This window comes from Pteropus alecto, unplaced genomic scaffold (genome assembly GCF_000325575.1).
Source record: "Pteropus alecto unplaced genomic scaffold, ASM32557v1 scaffold22, whole genome shotgun sequence".
NCBI classification, from domain to species: Eukaryota; Metazoa; Chordata; class Mammalia; order Chiroptera; family Pteropodidae; genus Pteropus; species Pteropus alecto.
Window position 1 is genome coordinate 18,408,740 of NW_006434839.1, and position 18,281 is coordinate 18,427,020.

Sequence of the window (18,281 nt, forward strand, 5' to 3'; positions counted from 1 at the left end):
TAATTTACATATTTATCAATATTTTGGTATTTCAAGAGATATGAAGTTAAATGAAAACATTGAATAGATATATGTAAATATAAAAATGTTAACAAAACATTGTAGACACTGTATTTTATTTTAAAAGTAAGAAAAAGCAGGCACTAATAACTTATTCTACACATCTAATGCTCAGTTATTATAAGACCGAGCTAAAATTTAGTACCAGAGCAAGGCCTGGATAGATGATATGTGGTGTCAGGTATTGTCAGCAAGACATCGGAACTGCTTCAATTGTAGTGGGGACAGCAGAAGAACTGAAAATCCCCTGGAGGAGAAGCCACAAGCCAGCCTTCAGTAAAGGGTATCAGTGGTGCAGACTCTTACACCAATATTGCTTAATTAAAATAATTCAAGGACGTTTCATAAATGAAAGAAACTTAATATAGATTAGAACAAAAAAAAAAACACATTTTCCCAAAGATGTTCAATTAAATAAATTTGTAACTCTGATTTGTATCTCTGACTTAACTACTTCGTGCCCTTTAAATTTTTTTCCTAAAGAGAACAAGTGTTTCATCATTATCTGAATTTGAAGGTCACTGCAGTCTTCTCCTGACAATGAGGTTTGACCCTTTAGCTATTTTCGCTTTCTAATCCATTAATTTTTGTCAGATGTATCTCCAAATATCCCTGGTTTATAATAAATTGGGGTAGGGGGAGGGCAAGGAAGCTGACCAGCACTGAATAAATTAGCCCACCTATGTATTTCTTTCAAAAAACTATACCACTCAATAATTTTCCTCATTCTCCAAATTTCTAATGTCAATAAAATGGGGACCTTTTGTTTATATATATTACTAAGGTAAAACCTAAGCCATGATTTTCTGAAGTACTTCTGAAAAAATGTCTGTGCTACAGACTGGAAAAATTGGATGGCTCATTTGTTCAATAAAGTTATTTCATGCTCACCATCCACAAGACGCTGTGCTGAGTGCTGTGCAAAATTTAAAGATGTAGAAGAAAGAGTCACTAGAAATAACATGAAAAAATAAGAGGCTAGAGGAAACATCACTGGGATTGATTTATCAGTGGAATAATTTATAAGAAACACTATATCTAAGCATTCTCCTAATACCAATGTAAGAATTTCTTCAAAATACTTTCTTATACTACAGACAAATTAGAAAAAGAAAGGAGAAATGCATGCTGATGAGAAATAAAAGAGGCTACCTTGCCTGCTCCAGTGGATCCAGCAACTGCCAACAACTGTCCTCTTTCTATCTTGAAATTGATATCTTTCAGGACAGGAGTACCAAGAAGTAAGAAGTTACTATAGAAGAGGCCATTATCACCATTGGAAATATTTCTATTGTTATTGTTTTGTTTTGCGTTCTCAAATAATTCCCCAAACCCCTGTAAAACAAATGAATGAATGAATGAATGAAAAATAAAAAGCTTTTTCAGATATTTTCAATAGCTATTTATTTTTTGTAAGATTAGTATGAAAAGCACATGATCAATGTCCATACATTATAGCACATAATTATATAGCCCCTGATTATTCAGGGGCATGATTCGAAACATTTAATATTTATAATTATAGCCAAAGCTGATAAAGTGCATGTTTTTCAGGAAAGGATTTGGCACAAGGAAAAGTGAGAACTGAAATGATTGGTTTTAGAATAAAAGAAAGTTAAACCAGGATGAGTCAAAAAGGGAGAATTAAAGAGATTCGAAATCTTGATGAAATCGAATGACAGTAAAGATGAGATTAAGAGACTGAGAGAGCTGAAAGGTTAAGAAATTCTGGGCCAAGAAAGAGATTTCAGAGTGTGACACAACTGCCAAAGTGGAGCAACTCTAGGTGCTCACAAAATTCAGTGTATGACTACGAGATGCAGCTTGTGAAGAAGTCGCTGTAAAATATAAGTTCTAAGGACAGCATTGGATGGGTTGCTCATGTGGAGGTTGAAGTCAGACATGATGGCAGAGATTTTACAAGCACCACTATCCTGAGTGTCATCAGGAAGTGTCCAGAGTTTCACAGGTGACTATCAAAGATTGAAGGGTAAGGATACAGCCAGACAGGTGTCAACGGTTCACTGAAAGGGGTGTAGATTGTGACATTTGGGCCAAAATCCAGCTCCAGCCCTTGCCAGTTGCATGAGCCAGTTGCGGCCCTTCACTGTTTGCAGCCTCCATTTCCTTATCAGTGAAATGGAAATTTAATATTGCTTAGGCCATAGGAATGTTACGAGAATTACATGAGACAACACATATAAAGTGCTTATCCTAGTGCCCGGCACATAAGGGCTCAAGCATGCTACTTATTGTATTAGATGGAAGAAGAGTGAAACGGAGGACTTTTGGATCAGAGCAGGAAAACAGTTATCTGAAATCGTAATAAAAGTCAAACTTATTTTTTCTTCATATCTAGAAAGGCATTTGAAATTCCTAAAAGCAAAGAAATAAAATCAATCTGATCCATACACTTTTCTACAAACAAGTTTGTAGGCAGATAAAATATCTTAAAAAGTGAAGTAAAGTAAAGCCCTGGTGATCAAGTTACTTATATAAATAAAACCAATTTTAGATATTGTGCAATGTGTAGAAATAGGACATTGATTTCATAACTCCTACCTTTCCTCAGCAGATATAAATGATAAGGAAATAGAAATTCAACAGGTGTTCTCAATAATTAAATATTACTTTATAAGAGGCTAAAAATCATTAATAATATATTTTCTTACTGAGAAATATGAGAATTTTTAATAGTGAATGAAAAAAGTAAAAATAGTAGAAAACCATGCATTGGTAGATCTCTCATACATCTTTATGTTGACTAGTATATGTAAAACACTCTGGACTGAAACTTGAAGAGAGAAGGTAGCATTTATTGAGGAATCACTGTGTGCATGGTACTCAGCTGAACCCATTACATAAGTTATCTCAGTCAGTTCACAACACACTTACAAGGTAAATATTAATATTCCATTTTACAAATGGAGAACCATAGATTCCACAAAGTTCAATAACTTGACCAAGATTACAGAGAGTAAACAGAGAACTAAGATTGAAGCCCAACTCTATCTGAATCCAAAATCAATGAGGTTTTTATTACTTCCTAATCTATTATGTGAAACAATTTGTATGACTTTAAAAAAAAGTGAAGAGGATTCTATACTGTATTTAATATTCCTGGGCCTCTACTTCTTAATCTACAAAATAAGTGGAGTTGGTCACCTTCCAGTTCTACCAATTCTAACATCATTCTAACTTCATTGTCCATTAGTATGAAAACTCGATTCACAAAGAAAATGCTTAAGTATTTAGAGTAAATAATTTTAAAAAAATTCTAACCTCCTCCCAGAAGGCTGTTACATTCTCCATCACTACTTCTGTAGTGGTTAAGTTATATTCCAATGTCTTATGCTCTTGCTTTTGTAAGAAATCCTATTAATAAAAAGAAAATAAAAACATATTGTAGAACCAGAATAGCATTAATGTATTATTACATCTATTTTAAACTCTAATAATGCTGTTTATTATCCTGTATTTAGATTTTATGAATTATGTTAGAAATTATTTCTTAATAATATAATTTTATAACAGTTTCTAAAGTCAATTTGCCAAGCACGAGGATTCATCATATTTGAGATGTACTCTAAAAACGTGATGTTTTCACACATTAGATTTTTAACACACTACTGATTCTTCCTTGTACTATTACATGTTTACCTTAGTGATGAATGTATAAAGCACCCTTGAATTACCCACCAATGTGCCTCAATTCACCATTAGGACAGAGAGGAAACTAATGTCTTCATCTTTATAGCAACCCCCTTATTAAAGGCATCATTAGCATCACTTCTCTGTGTTAAGTGAAGATGTGAAGATCTGCTATAACTGATTTTAGAATCAAACCTTGATTCTAAAAGAAAGGCCCTGTTCGAAACTCTAATTCACAGTACTCTGAGGTAAGGTAGGAGCATAAGGAAAAATTAAGTCCATGCATCCTGAAGTCTTCACTATAGGAGGTGATGAAAAACCTGGTCCTTCCCTCATTTTTTCCCTTTATTCTTTTCTGCTCTTCTCTCTCTTACTACCTCTATTTTGCTTTCTCTCTTTTACTCTCAATTTTGTTTTCAAGATGTTTCTCTATCTCTGTGTTCAGTGGCTCTGTCTCTGTGATGCTCTCATTTCAGGTCTATCTCTCTCTCTCTCTCTCTGTCTCTGTCTGTCTGTCTGTCTGTCTGCCTGTCTCTCTCTCTCTCTCTCTCTCTCTCTCTCTCTCTCTCTCTCTCTCTCTCTCTCTCTCTCTATTCATCTATCTCTATCTTCTATTCACCTATCCATCATGACTCATAAGGAAGTCATATCCATGTTTGGGTATATCATTCCTCACACAGATGGTAACGTGAAGGTGCTTTTACAGATCTTTCTTAGAAATCAGATACACTGACGAGTAACCTTTTTCCTCCCGAAAATCTCTCCAAAGAGACCAGCTCTCACAGCTGGCCAAATAACCCAATTGTTAAGGTCGGATATTTCTGGGAGATGTGTCGAGTATGAAGATAGTCAATGCCTGGTCGTATTGAATGTATCACTGATCTGGCAAGCTAACATTAGGCATTCTGACATGGATAGCTTTGCCCATTCTTGTTCTTCCTTTAAGTACTGATGAGAGTCTTTGGTCCAGCTGCTTAATAAGCTATGAGAAACAAAGTCGTAGGGCAGCTGTTCTCAGGCAGCCTGGTTCAGTATGTGAGAAGCTCGCCATTGTCTCTCTCTCTCTCTCTCTCTCTCACACACACACACACACACACACACACGCACACATGCACGCATGCACGCATGCACGCACACACACACAGAGTTGTGATGGGTTAGCAGAAGAAATAAAATTAGTCCAAGACCTGCTATGGTTCCAAGCTATACACACCAAGTCGTCTAAATTGCGGATCTCAAACTCACATATTTTAAAGATGATAAAATTAAGGAAAGGGGCTGAGTAGAGATTGTGATGAAATGGAGAGGGCAGGCCCTCTTTGTGGGGGAGCTGCCACAGCTTGTGAGGGGAAAAGACCTAGTTTATTATTGGAATAAATCCTTCAAAAGAGACTGAAGACATAATTTATTGCATATGTGACATTTTCCAAGTTTTAAATGCTAAAAACTAATTCAAATGTTTTTAAATATGAAGGCCAAATAAAACAGGTCTAGGGGCCAATATTAAGTTCACGGGCCACCAGTTGCAAACTCTGGCTTTGATTAAATGACAGAACCACAAAAAGTGGCTCATCCTTCAACATCATATTTATTTATGTCACAGTAATTTATTTCCTGGGTTAAAGATCTAATTTGTATAAAAAAAGTACAATAAAACATTTTGATCTGCATATTAATTATGAAAATTATAACCACACACAAGTTCATGGTAGTAATTCAATTGATTTTGTATAAATTGAGTCACATCACCTGAGGACTTTAGAACTTCTCTTCAAAGATACCAGCTACATCAGCATTGCTTGGATTTTAAGGTAATTAATATGACATTAAATGTCATTCTCACCCATTAGACATTCCAAGGAAATACTTGGACAATAAAATGAGCATTATTAATGTTAGCCTGAAAGTTTTATAACTTCCAGGTGAATATGTCATCATCTTTGTGTACATTTGCCAAGTTCATCAGAACTGATCTATTGATTGATTACTTAAATAAATTTCTCCCGAATACAGGAAAAATATTTTCTGCAATTTCTTTAAATTAAGAGAATCTCACAGACTCATTTCACTAGGCTTGTATTACAAGGGCTCTTTTGACCATATGTAGACATCGAGAGAAAATCCTGTGCATCGAACAGGCCCAAAACCAAAAATTCAGCTCTAGACAGTTTGTCCACTAGACAAGTTCTAAGCTGTTCTAAAATCATTGTATACAATGCTCACTTATGATACATTACCTGTATTTTATTTATTGCTCCAAGAGAGTCATACCATGTTTGTACAGCCCAGGGGAACTGACGAGTAACTGCCATACGCAAAACGATGCAGAATGAGATGGTTGTGAATATTTTTCGAAGGACGATTCCTTTGATCAGTGCATAGGGAAGCACAGATAAAAACACCACAAAGAACCCTGAGAAGAAGAAGGCTGAGCTATTGAAGTATCTCACATAGGCTGCCTTCCGGGTCAGTTTCAGTTCTGTTCTACAAAAAAATAGTAATAATAAGACTTGGGATGCTTATTTACTTTTCAAACATGAGACATCTTGGAATGTAAAATCTTAATACAAGCTCTCAAAAGCCTTTGTGACCTTGGGCAAGTTTTTTCATCTTTCTGGGCCACATACCTGTAAATATTCTTTTTAAATTATAATTAATAAATTCGATTATTATATGTTTATATCATTTAATTATTATTTAGTGATCTTAGTGAGACTGATAATTTTTTGTTGGTTAGTTGGTGTTTGAAGTGATTAAGTATGGAAATGAGAACAATGTTGCAAGATTGATAAAAGAAAATGGCTTCTTAACACTTTAGAAATTCTAGCTTGGCTTTTGGGGAATACTGAAAATAACAAATAAGTCACAGAGGAGTGGTTCTCAAACCCTAGCATAGGTAAAAATCACCGGAGAAACTTGTTAAAATGCAGAGTGTCAGGCCCAGCTCTCAGAGATACTGATTGAGTCTGCAGTAGTTTCCAAAAAAAAAAAAGAACCTAAGTGATTCTGTTTCACATGGTTCTTGAAAAAAGTGAGTGTATATACTGCATCCTCTTTGTCACTCTCATTTTAGTATAATTATCTGCAATCATATTATAACTCTAATCTTCTAGCCTGAACTACAAATGTGAACTATTTTTTAACACATATAGAAGAGGTTTAAATGCTCCAACAGGCAGAAAACAGGGAGTGCAGAGGCTGGTAAGAAAAGAGGACAGTGCTGCCTTCGACCTCCATTCCATTCTTCCAAGACCGTAAAAACTGGAGTCATTTGTGATCCTCCTGCACAGGAGGTAACACTGATGTCCTGGTGGAAGGGAGCAATAGCTGTGCCTGGCATTGGGGTGCTACTTCCACACATTTGGAGAAGTCAAAAAAGTTCTCATTTTCAATTTAGAATTCAGAGAAAATTTTTTTTAAGTCTAAAAAATATATACAACCTTGAACACTCTGATGAAGAAAGTGGAGTTCAATGCACCCAAACTAGATTGTGATTCACAGTCTAATGCTTACTTTATCAATTATTTGGCATTCAAGATAGATTATAATTTTGGAATCTCACTGGAGTTTGACTCCTGGCTGTGCCAGTGATAGCTATGCCATCTTAAGTAAGTTGCTCTTCCCTCTAATCCTATAGAATCTACCTACAGAGAAGGGAAACATAACATCTTCCCTGTGGAGTTGTTGCCAAGATAAGTGACAGCACAGCAGGTGGCTGGCACTTAGACCTTACTGTCTGTGTCCTAATCTTCATCAGAAAAGGAATAAATATGGGTATTAATAAAATGCTAGAAAACCTTGTTTACAAAAATGTTAAAATTTTTGTCAAAATTGTTGTTGAAATGTATTAGAAACAGTTAAAGAAAATGGAAGAAGTGAATGAATAATACAAGAAAAGAATAATGGATTCAGGAACATTTATAAGACTCACCAAGAAAGCAGTACTCACCATAATAAAATCACTAACACTTTATGAGTCATAAAAATATTTTATCGGTTTCTTATAAAAAGAATTGAAAGTGACTTTATAACCAAAGAGCAACAAAGGAGTAGATATCAGGGAGCTTTGCACAGTCGTCTGCCTCGTTCAGCAGTGGCCCAGGCCCAGTGACTACCCCTGTGAAGCACATCCTACCCGACCTCTTTCAGAACATTCTATTTGCTCTTTTGAGGAGAAATTCTTGCTTTCCCATGTTTATATCACCACTTTCCAGCCTTTCTGGGTAACAATTTCATGCCAGATTAAGGAATTGGATTATACCAGTTACAACCAAACATGTGCTATTAGAATTGGTCAAACATAAATACAGAGTGGGAAGGATGGATTTCATCTTTTGAGGAAGAGAAAAAACAACAATGAAGTCAAGAAAAGTCAGCACGCAGAATAAGCTGACCAGAAGTTTATCTGGAGACCTGAGGACACTGGATTCTAGGACATCCTCCTCAGCACTCTTGCTATGTCTGTGCTTGCTATGTCTGAGTGACCAAGTGGACAAGTGCAAGTTAATGAGAAAAGCAACTTTGACTAAACAATTCCACAAGATCTTTAAAAATGTTTCTGGAGAGAAAACATAATTCCTTTCCTGGATTCATATTGAAAGGCATAATAGAAACAGGTGAGCAATAATGTTTGGGAAATAAATACTCTTTTACTCTTTCTATTTACATGGCAAAGGACTTAACATTTCAGCATTTCTTTTGTTGTTCCAATCACACACCTGCAGCTCAGTTACCATCACTGTCTACTGGAATCAGCAGCCTGAATCCCTGATAATCCACAGTCACACCACCCAAAAGAGTGCTCTTCTTATTAGTATATTTTTCCCTGTGAAACTCTCATGTGTTATTCGTCCTGAAATTATCTGTCCTTTAACAAACACATCTATCCCCACTGAGTCTCCTAGAACCCTTTTTTGATTGCAGTTTGTAGAACATGGAACTTGACTAAAGAAAAATGGTCTCGTGGCTACAGAAATGCTCTAGTATTTTGCCCAAAATTATCTCAGTAATCATATCTCAGTCTATGCTGTACGTTTTTTCTGTATATAATCTTTACTAATCGGTGAAAGGGAGGTTATCTGAGGTGAAACAAGACTAGAGATAGGTGCTAAGTACTGATTCCATCATAGGCAATAGTTTTCATTACTTGAACTCACTGCCCAAGTGGAGGGATTATAAATACAAATTATAGATATTACCCTCTGTTGCTATTCCTAAGGAAGAAGAAACATACTTTAACCAACAGAGGAGTTTTTGCTTTTGTTTTTTCATTGTCGTGAGCCATAACATGTAGATTAAGGAAACTGTGATAATAGAGAATCATTTTTTGGCTCAGAATTGTATAGTTCCACTTAAGGTTTCAATCAGCCTCCAGCACCTTAATCATTATTTTAGTCAAATAAGTATATTAAGCAGCTATAAACATAAGTAGATGATTCTTTCACAAGGTACTAATATCCTTGTAGTGAAAAATAACACACTTGATCAACTGTTAAAGTACAGCCCATGAAAATTACTTTATTCCACTAACGCATAAATATTGATATAACTTAATACAATTATTTGATTGTCAGAAACTTCGACTATGAGCTGGAAGTCCACTGTGTCTCATTTTAAAAATATTAAACATTAACTAACAATTCTGAAATTATCTAAATGACTTACTGTCTTAGGTTTTCAATCATTTTTTCCATTGCTTCCTCCCAGCAGTATGCCTTAACAGAATGGATATTTTCAATAATTTCTGAGGTAATCACAAGTCTTTCATTGATCTTTCCAGCTCTCTGATCTCTGCAAATCAATTAACAGATCAATCAAATACTTAGTAAAAACAAGTCAAATTAACCACCTAGAATAGCTCAAGCTTTTAAGAAAAGCTTTTATTAAACAGATGAACATTTTATTATCAAATAGATGGTAACAAAAATTTACCATTTAGTAAATACCTATTATGTGCAGACACTGTGTTAGATGCATTCCATTCACTATCCATAATCCTTATGACTGTCTAGGAGATAGTCTATTAAAAGACAGTCTAAAAATAGTTATATCTATTTTTAAAGATAAAAAAGATAAAGGATTTGAAAGTCCTCTATCTAAGCAATGACTGGTATCACTAATTCACTCTGTAATTAAAAAATAACTAAGGCTTTGATGTGTGAACATACATGAGCTAGAGTAGGAAAAGCCCATAAACCCTATCCAAAATTTATGCATTCCCTCCCACTCACATAAATGTTTTATCCATTATACCTACATCTTATGATCTAAAAACATGAATCATAATATATTTATAAAGAAATTCTACAAAATGACAAACAAAATAGGAAGTATGGATATAGATATTTACACCATTAAAATAATCTTTTTAGTGACATCCAGTAGGTAGATCACAGTTCAGTGCTTAGACAGTCCTGGTTTTACTAGAGTGGCCTTTTTGAAACCCAACATAAAATCCTTTCAAGCTATGTAAATAGAGTGCTACCTGTACTTCATCATCATTCTCCCTAACCCAGCTTGAAAAAGGGCGAGAACTATGAGGAAAGCAAGTCCACAGAAGGCAGAGGCCTGTAACAAATCCCAGAGCAGCCCCATCAGGAGCGTCACTTGCAAAGGAGCGATCCACACGAAATGTGCTAATGCAAGTCCCTGGAAAATAAAATCACAGCGAAAACTAGTGACATTTCATCCTCCATCCCCGCAAACAAACATAGATTAAAAAATTAAGCACAGTGACCTTATACAATCAAACACTTCATGGTTCTAAGCACACTAAAATCTAGGTATTCATTACATAAAGCACAGAGCAATGTGTTTAAACATTCTACACATGGAATCGGATTTCCCAAGGAACAAATTTCAAGTTACTGCTGCATTTTTAAGAATTTTTTTTTCCAGTGGAATTGAGATTGGATCTCTCAAGTATCATGTTAAGAATTTTTAAAAACTTGGTATAGAAAATGAGAGAAAAGACTTTCCAGAGGCTTAATCTTCACAATGGCACAATTCTCACAATATATTCAGTATAAATGCATGCTTAATTCAACAGCAATTCAGTTAGCACCCGCTGAGGGCTCAATACCACATTAAATACTGGAAATGCAAAGATAAATAAAACACATTATCTGTCCTCAAGGATTTTGCATTTATTTGTGACACAGAAGGCACTGACCAAAAATTGTTCAGAGTACCATATTCAACCAAAGTAAATAACATTTAAAATATTAAAAAAAAACAAGATCTGATAAAGATTGAATTTTGAAAAACCTCATTAAATACCAAGCAAGCTGATGTTCCTTTGAGTTGGGCGGAATAGCACTTGGCTACACAAGTTAGCTTTCTGTTTTCAGAAATAGGTAAGATAGGAATGTGTTCAACTTTACCACTTATTACTGTTATCTGACCCAAGAAAATCTTTGGGGTTGTGTGATTTACAACAATAATGCATAAAAGATTAAGTCAATAGGTACATACTTCATCAAATTTGTTCAGGTTGTTGGAAAGGAGACTAACAAGTTGTCCAATACTTATTTTATCTAGAACACGGCTTGACAACTTTAAAGTCTAAAAGAAAAAAATGAGAAGTTAGATATCAACAAAAAGAAGACAAACATATTTATAAGTAACATTATAACATAGTTGAGGAATTAGGTTACATGCATGCATTTTTAAGTAAAGATAATGAAAATTCTTATGTTCGTCTAGCTTAGTATCTTCTCAAATTTATAAATATTTCTCTTCACAACAAATATTATACTGTCATGCCTCTAGTTATTTTATTTTCCAGAGAGAGTAATAACTAGTTTTTCCTCCTCAAAAATGTACTTATGTATTTCTATAGTGTGAAGGGTTTTTTTTGTTTTTTGGGGGGTTTTTTTGCTTGTTTTAGTTTTATAAAAAATGGAACCAAAGGCAGTGAAATTTGAAATTAAAAGCTTGGTCTTAAATTTTGCACGCAGTCCTATAGTAACTATTAAATAAAATTACTGTTAAAGTCACTTAAAGTATATTATAAATAAATGAATCATTAAATTTTGGGAAAGATTATAATAATACAAAATCCTCAAATTTTACAAAGAAATATACATCCACACACACAAAACAGAATTATTTAGTAGGCAAAGTAATTGTTTATGAAAAGTCACAGTGATACTTCACCTATAAAATTTAATAAGAATTGATGTGACATCAGATGGCTTTTGTTGGAGAGTACCCATCTAATATTTGCTTTGACCAAATCCCTCACATATATATTGAGCACTTAGTAGATGCAAATCACTGTACTGAAGGTTTCAAGGATTATTATTAAGATTTATTAAAAAATAATTTTCGCCTCAAGGCAACCTTGTACATACATAACTAAATATGTGATAAATAAGTTAAAGGAGGTAGAATATAACAGAGAAAGTTTACATCTCTAGTTATAAAAATCTGGAAATATTTTGCCAAAGAGGTAGAATTTAAGATGGGTGTAGAATAATGAATTGCATTTAGATAACACAGATGAAGGAGTCAATAAGGTTATTCCAAAGCACTATTAGAGCACAACAAGGAGGAACAATCCATTGAGCCGGATCATACATGACTTAGTAACAGACTCAGTCTCAAGTGACTTTAAGTTCTCCATGGAACTCCATGTTAACATAGTAAATACTCAGTAGATACTTGTTTATTTTAGTTATCATCATCTTCTTGAAATTCACAGACAAAGCTAAATTCAGTTTGCATCTAGATTCATTATTTAAATTACAATTTGAATGTATCATAGTTGCAGATTTTGGAATAAAGCAAAATGGTGCCCTATTACAAAATTTGGAATACAGTAAAAGAATTAGTGGTTGCCTGCCACATGGATGAAACTGGTCAGCCATGGTACCAGTTTACTTTTGGGACCCAAACACGGCCAAGTGGAGATGCAATTGAATTCTTTGGTGATAATGTCAATAAAAGTCCATCAAGTATGGCTAGTGAGGAAAACAAACTGGGTAAGAACAGATATTCAACAACGAGGAAAAAAAGGATAGAAACAAAATCTTCCGAATTTTCATTAATGTGTTCTGGGTCTGAAAGCACATCTATTGCTATATTTGTGCTAAATGTTATATATGGACTTATTTACAAACTAACGTGCTCCTTCTTTGATCTCTCCTCCCCTTGAACCCAGAGAATTTCACGCCTCTCTCCTCCCATATAATGCAGTTTGCCTTGCTACATTATTTCAGTACTTATTTTATTTTCCATATTATTTAGAAAACCCTTCAAGGATTGTAATTTATTCATTTTAGAAATCTTGAACAAGTTTTTGTATGATGTTCTACTTTTTAGGCCTTAGTTTCTTAAAATCTTTTATCCATAGAATAGAGATAATAGTTTCTACCACAGAGCGTTTTAGAGAGACTAAAATGAGAGAGTATGCTTAAATCACTCAGAAGCTTGTCATGCATATCCTTAGCTATTACTTATCATAATAGTAAGCACTTTTATAAATACTTTCTAACACTGGATTCAACTTTCTTTGATACACTTGCTTTGTAGATTCTACCTTCCAAATAATACCTAATAATTTCTTCACTTCTGTAAAATTTCTGGATCAAAAAAAAATTTTTGTTGATTTTTCACCCATACTTTCTTGATACTTGTGAACTGATGAGACTGCAGCTGAGATGATTCAATTAAACTGTGGACTGACTCTTTTCCTCTTGTGCCTCCATAAAGACTTCCTTAAACAATAAAGTATGGCTATCAAGATTTTACAACACAACTGACTTTGCATGTATATTATAGAAGTGTTATGAACCCATTTGCTAGAGAGAATTTCAGATCCGTGACCATTATAAGCCAATATATAAAATTTTAACATTGAAGGAAGGAAAAAGAGAAGAAGGGTAAAGCAGTATCCAAATGACTCAGTCTAAACAGCTTTCTGTAATGACTTGGTAGATATAAGTATTCACATATGGTCTCGAATCAGGTTGGTAAAAACACATGTTATTGAAATGATCTTAAACAGTTTTTGCAAGGTAGCTAAATCTTAATCTAAATTCACCTAAATCATGCTTCAGCAACCTGGGCTCTTGTCTGGACAGTACACACAGAAAACCAGAGAATATTCTTACTGTTGCCATGCATGTGCTGTTCTAAAATGTTTTAATTCACAGGAGTCATAGAATGACAAAAATCTAACTCAAAATAAGGCAGTGGATGGGTTAATACCATCACTGTGTCACAACTGGTTAAGGTGGAAACTTTTATTGCTTGTATTATCATTAAAAATTAGATACTATACTCTTATTGTTGAATATGAGGCTACATAGCATTTACCATAAGATTATATTTTGTCAATAACTTTTATGCAGATAGTAAAAATTATTTTAATGGGGAGCTGTGGATTCCAAAAAATGATGACATGACTAGTAAAAAATAAGTAAATAAATAAATGAAACTGTATTACAGTTTATAGGTGTTCAATAATTATTAGTTGAAGTGAATTAAATTATCAAAAAAATTACAAACATTAAATATTACTGTCATTTATTTCACAAGTTTACAAAATTTATTTCAGCATTTATTTCTTACTTGTACCACCATAGCATTTAAAACATGATTCCACTCCATGTAGCATAGAGACTGTGCAAGGAAGTATTACCTTCTTATAAATCAAGCTAAACATAGCTATCCTCATTTGCATTCCAATGTGATGAAGGCCAAAAATGGCTGGGTGCATGAGCAGCGTCCTCACGATAAAGAGAAGGCATAAGCCTATGCCTAGGTAAATCGCAATGGAGCGTTCCACCTTGTTATCTGGATCATAGGAAGCTATGATTCTTCCCAGTAAGAGAGGCTGGACTGCTTTGGTGACTTCCTGTAAAGAGGACAGAGAAATGAAATTTTATTCTCCTTCCATAAAATACCCTCACAATTTTAACACAGGAAGTTTCATCTTTAGGGGAGGATTTAAAATGGGCTGCATAAAGAGCCATGCCACACAAAAACTCGACGTTGTTTTTAATATCTTTATACTTTAAAATAAAATTTGATTTTGAATTACAGCAAAAGTCATTTGGAGGCAAGTTTATGTATGAAGTATTTTTGATGAAAGAGTGAATAGTGGCCATAAAGTAAAGGTGTAGTTTCTGGAGTATTAATTAATAATATCTACATAGCATTTTAGGAGTGAGATAGGATTATTTTCATTTTGCAGATGAAGAAACAAGGCCAAAGAGACCAAGTGAGTTGATGTGATTTTGAAACAGAACTTCTTGAAAGCATTCTGAGCAATGGAATGATTTCAAATGAATATAACTTCTCAAGGCGACCACATAAAGAGGAGCTGGAGACAGGAGGAAGGAGCATGCTGGCAGTAGTGGTATTTAAAGTCAGCCACTTCCGGTGCCATGCCCTTTCTAGTCTGGAATACTCACAGACTTCAGGAAAAAGTATGCCAGGAGATTTCAACCTCAGGCCAGTTTCCAAAGATTCATCAACTCCTCAAAGGCCCATGAGTTAACACGGGAGGACCAATGTTGTGTTTTCCAAACCCACCTTATCAGATCCTCAGCCAACTCCTAAATCAAACTGTCCATCAAATTCATTACTGCCTCTGAATATACAAGAATAGATTTGAACTCAGGGATGTAAACTCAGGAGGTCTCTTACCCATCTTACTAAATTGTCTTCAAAAGAGAAAGACACATTATTCCCTGTTTTATTTTGTGATGGTCTCATGAAACTTGAGGATCTGATGCTAAACCCTGCAGGGAAATGATGTTATGCTAACTGATTCCACTTCAAATGTATATTTTCCAGGCCAGACTGGCCCCCAAATATTGCTCAGCATTACTCTCCCTCAGCCCTTAATTTGCTTTTTCTCCCTATTTTCTACAATGTCTTTTTTAAACCTTGGTGCCCAATATCACCAGCATTCTCATTCTCAATAGATGAAAATGCTCTTTTATATCAACTTCATCCCCACAAGAAATCTTGACCAGTATAAAGCTGTCACTGACTGACCACTCGCTTTGCATAGCTGCTCAATCTGTACTTTGGATTCAGAACTTTATTTCAGATTAAGTGTGTAGACCAAGGCTCTGACTTTAAGATTCAAATCTAAAAATGATTTATCAACTAATCATAAACATGAAATATTAGATTTCTCTCATCTCACATAGCCATATTTTAATATGTTTGAATCATAACAAATAGGTCTTGAAAAGAAAATTGCTAACCTCCTACCCAGATATTACACATTAATAATTTGCCATATCCACTGAAGAGCACCTGTTTTTAAAAATAAATGCAGAAATTACTGTTTATTGGTGTGTATCACTTTGTGTATGCTTTCTTTTATTACACATGTATCCATCCTTAGACTATATATAAAGAGAATTGTTTTTGAGGTTTTAAATTATATATAAATGGTATCATATTCTGCTTTTTGCAACTTTTTTTTTAACTTAACATTATGTTTTTTGAAATTTACCCCCACTGATACTTGTCTACCTCATTTATTGTAAGTGCTATTCAAGAAGACATCCACTGAGTAAGTCGGGTTATTTGTCCCACTGCCCCACGTTGGAGCAGATGGGTTGTTTCTATTCTTAAACTATTATAATGTGTGCAAGTGCTACCCTGACTGTTTTTATTTTCATAGATCCATGCCAGACTATCTCTAGAGTAGATAACTTATTTCAAAATACCTAACTCCTTAAATTAGAAAAATGTACAGTTAAGATAAATTTTGGATTTGAAATTATATCTATAAATATAACTGCACTATGAATATAACTTTTCATAGTGTGTTTACAGTGGTAGTATTTCACCCTCAAAATTACTTTTATATCAATATTTTATCCTGTAATTTTTCTATATTATGTTGTTTTTCAGAAACAAATGTCAATACCAAGTCTACTTTGATTTACTTTTCCATCAATAGTGGGTTTGCACTTGGCTGAAACACTTTCTTGAGTTGCATTCAAGGGCATTGGATTTGTATGTGTTAACCTTTTTGGAAGTATCTGCGTGGTCACAAAGCAGAGAGTAAGGAGTCTTGATGTTTACCATGCATCCTAGTAAAACGTTTATTTATCGTAAGACAAAAACTGGAAGAGTACAGTCTGTGACTGCTACTCATGAATTCAACTGCTTATATTATAATTAGCATAAACACCTTTCTCCCTTTTGCAGAACTCAAAAATATACACACATATAGTCTGCTGATAGTAGAATATAGAACCACTGCTAAGCACCACATTACATATTTCTAAGGCGTAACTCCTCTCTATGGAGGCTAAAACTATCATTCTGAGAAAAAGGAGAAATATTTTAGCAACTGAGTTGTACACAGAATTTTTAGAATTAGAAATGTATAGGCTTACATAAGTTTTTTTCCTATTGAATAATTTGAACTAAACTCCCTGACATTGTATCACCATTATATTTTTCCATAACCTGTCATCTTCATCACAATAGATCCATTCGCCGAACTGTTGTTATTCAGTTGCAATTTATAACAAAATAATTTATAACAAAGTATTTATAACAAAATAAATAAAATCTGGGTAATGTTTCAGACATCTATTTGATATATTGGCATTACTAAATTAGTTACTTGTCATCTTGCCTCAAACAAAAGAGGACATACTCATCCCTTGAACGACAATGGCTATTCCACAAAAATACTGGTGGTATTACTCTGGGAGGGTATATGTTCACAGAAAAAAAATGCAGTTTATTTTGGTAGAGAAAATTCCAATAATACGACCATCTGCCAACATCAAACCAACACAAACCTCACCACAACATGGAACTGTTAATATTCAAAGACAAAATCAGCACTCCAACCTCCATTTCTATAGTGTTTCCTACTCTATTTTAAGTGGCATGTTCTCTAATATTTACCATGGAACCATGTACAGATATCACCTGATTTTTTTTATTTGGAAGGGAAAACAATGGTAACTGATACCTTGCTTAATTTAAGAAGCAGAGTCCTTTACAAAAATCATCCCTATAATGATTGGGAGAAACACAGTCCTATAGTTTGGTATGTGAAAGCTGTGTGTACCCTGTTGCTTAGACTATTTTCAGAGAGACAAGAAATTTCCCAATTTGGCACCATATTAAATAGTGCAAGCAGACTGAGGCTTCAAATGTAATGAGAAGGAATGTAAATTTATTTGAAAGTTGGATAAAATATTTTATTACATTTTATCAGGCACAAATCAAGATGGGATTCACTTAATGGTTCACTTAGATGAGTCAGAGATGTCCCATGGCAGAGGCTGAGGATTTTGGGGGCAACTGTCCTGGTCCACATTCAGCCACCACTTTGGGTGTTTTCTATTCAGAGAGATGCAAGGGGATAGGGGATCAAGTTAGAGAAAAGCACAAGTGATTGCGTTCCTGGTGGGAATAATCTTGAGTCTCAATTTAGATCACCCACAGAGAAAAATTGAGAAGACTGAAACTACCTCCTGAGAGATATATCTGGTCTCTCAAGGGATCCTCCAAGCCAGAAAGTAAATCACTGTGAATGAGTCTAAATTCTTTAACTATATCTGTTCTACCTGCAT

General features: G+C 34.4%; 1 protein-coding gene across 1 annotated transcript in view; it reads right to left on the reverse strand.

Moving 5' to 3' along the window:
- CFTR (cystic fibrosis transmembrane conductance regulator) overlaps window positions 1-18,281 on the reverse strand; it is a 152,578-nt gene that overhangs the window by 96,760 nt on the left and 37,537 nt on the right. The window contains exons 4-10 of the mRNA XM_006910578.1: window positions 14,357-14,572; window positions 11,185-11,274; window positions 10,196-10,359; window positions 9,376-9,501; window positions 5,949-6,195; window positions 3,343-3,435; window positions 1,213-1,395 (exon numbers count right to left, since the gene is read on the reverse strand). Coding sequence (XP_006910640.1) covers window positions 1,213-1,395; window positions 3,343-3,435; window positions 5,949-6,195; window positions 9,376-9,501; window positions 10,196-10,359; window positions 11,185-11,274; window positions 14,357-14,572 — 1,119 coding nt within the window. The remainder of the gene's footprint in view (window positions 1-1,212; window positions 1,396-3,342; window positions 3,436-5,948; window positions 6,196-9,375; window positions 9,502-10,195; window positions 10,360-11,184; window positions 11,275-14,356; window positions 14,573-18,281) is intronic.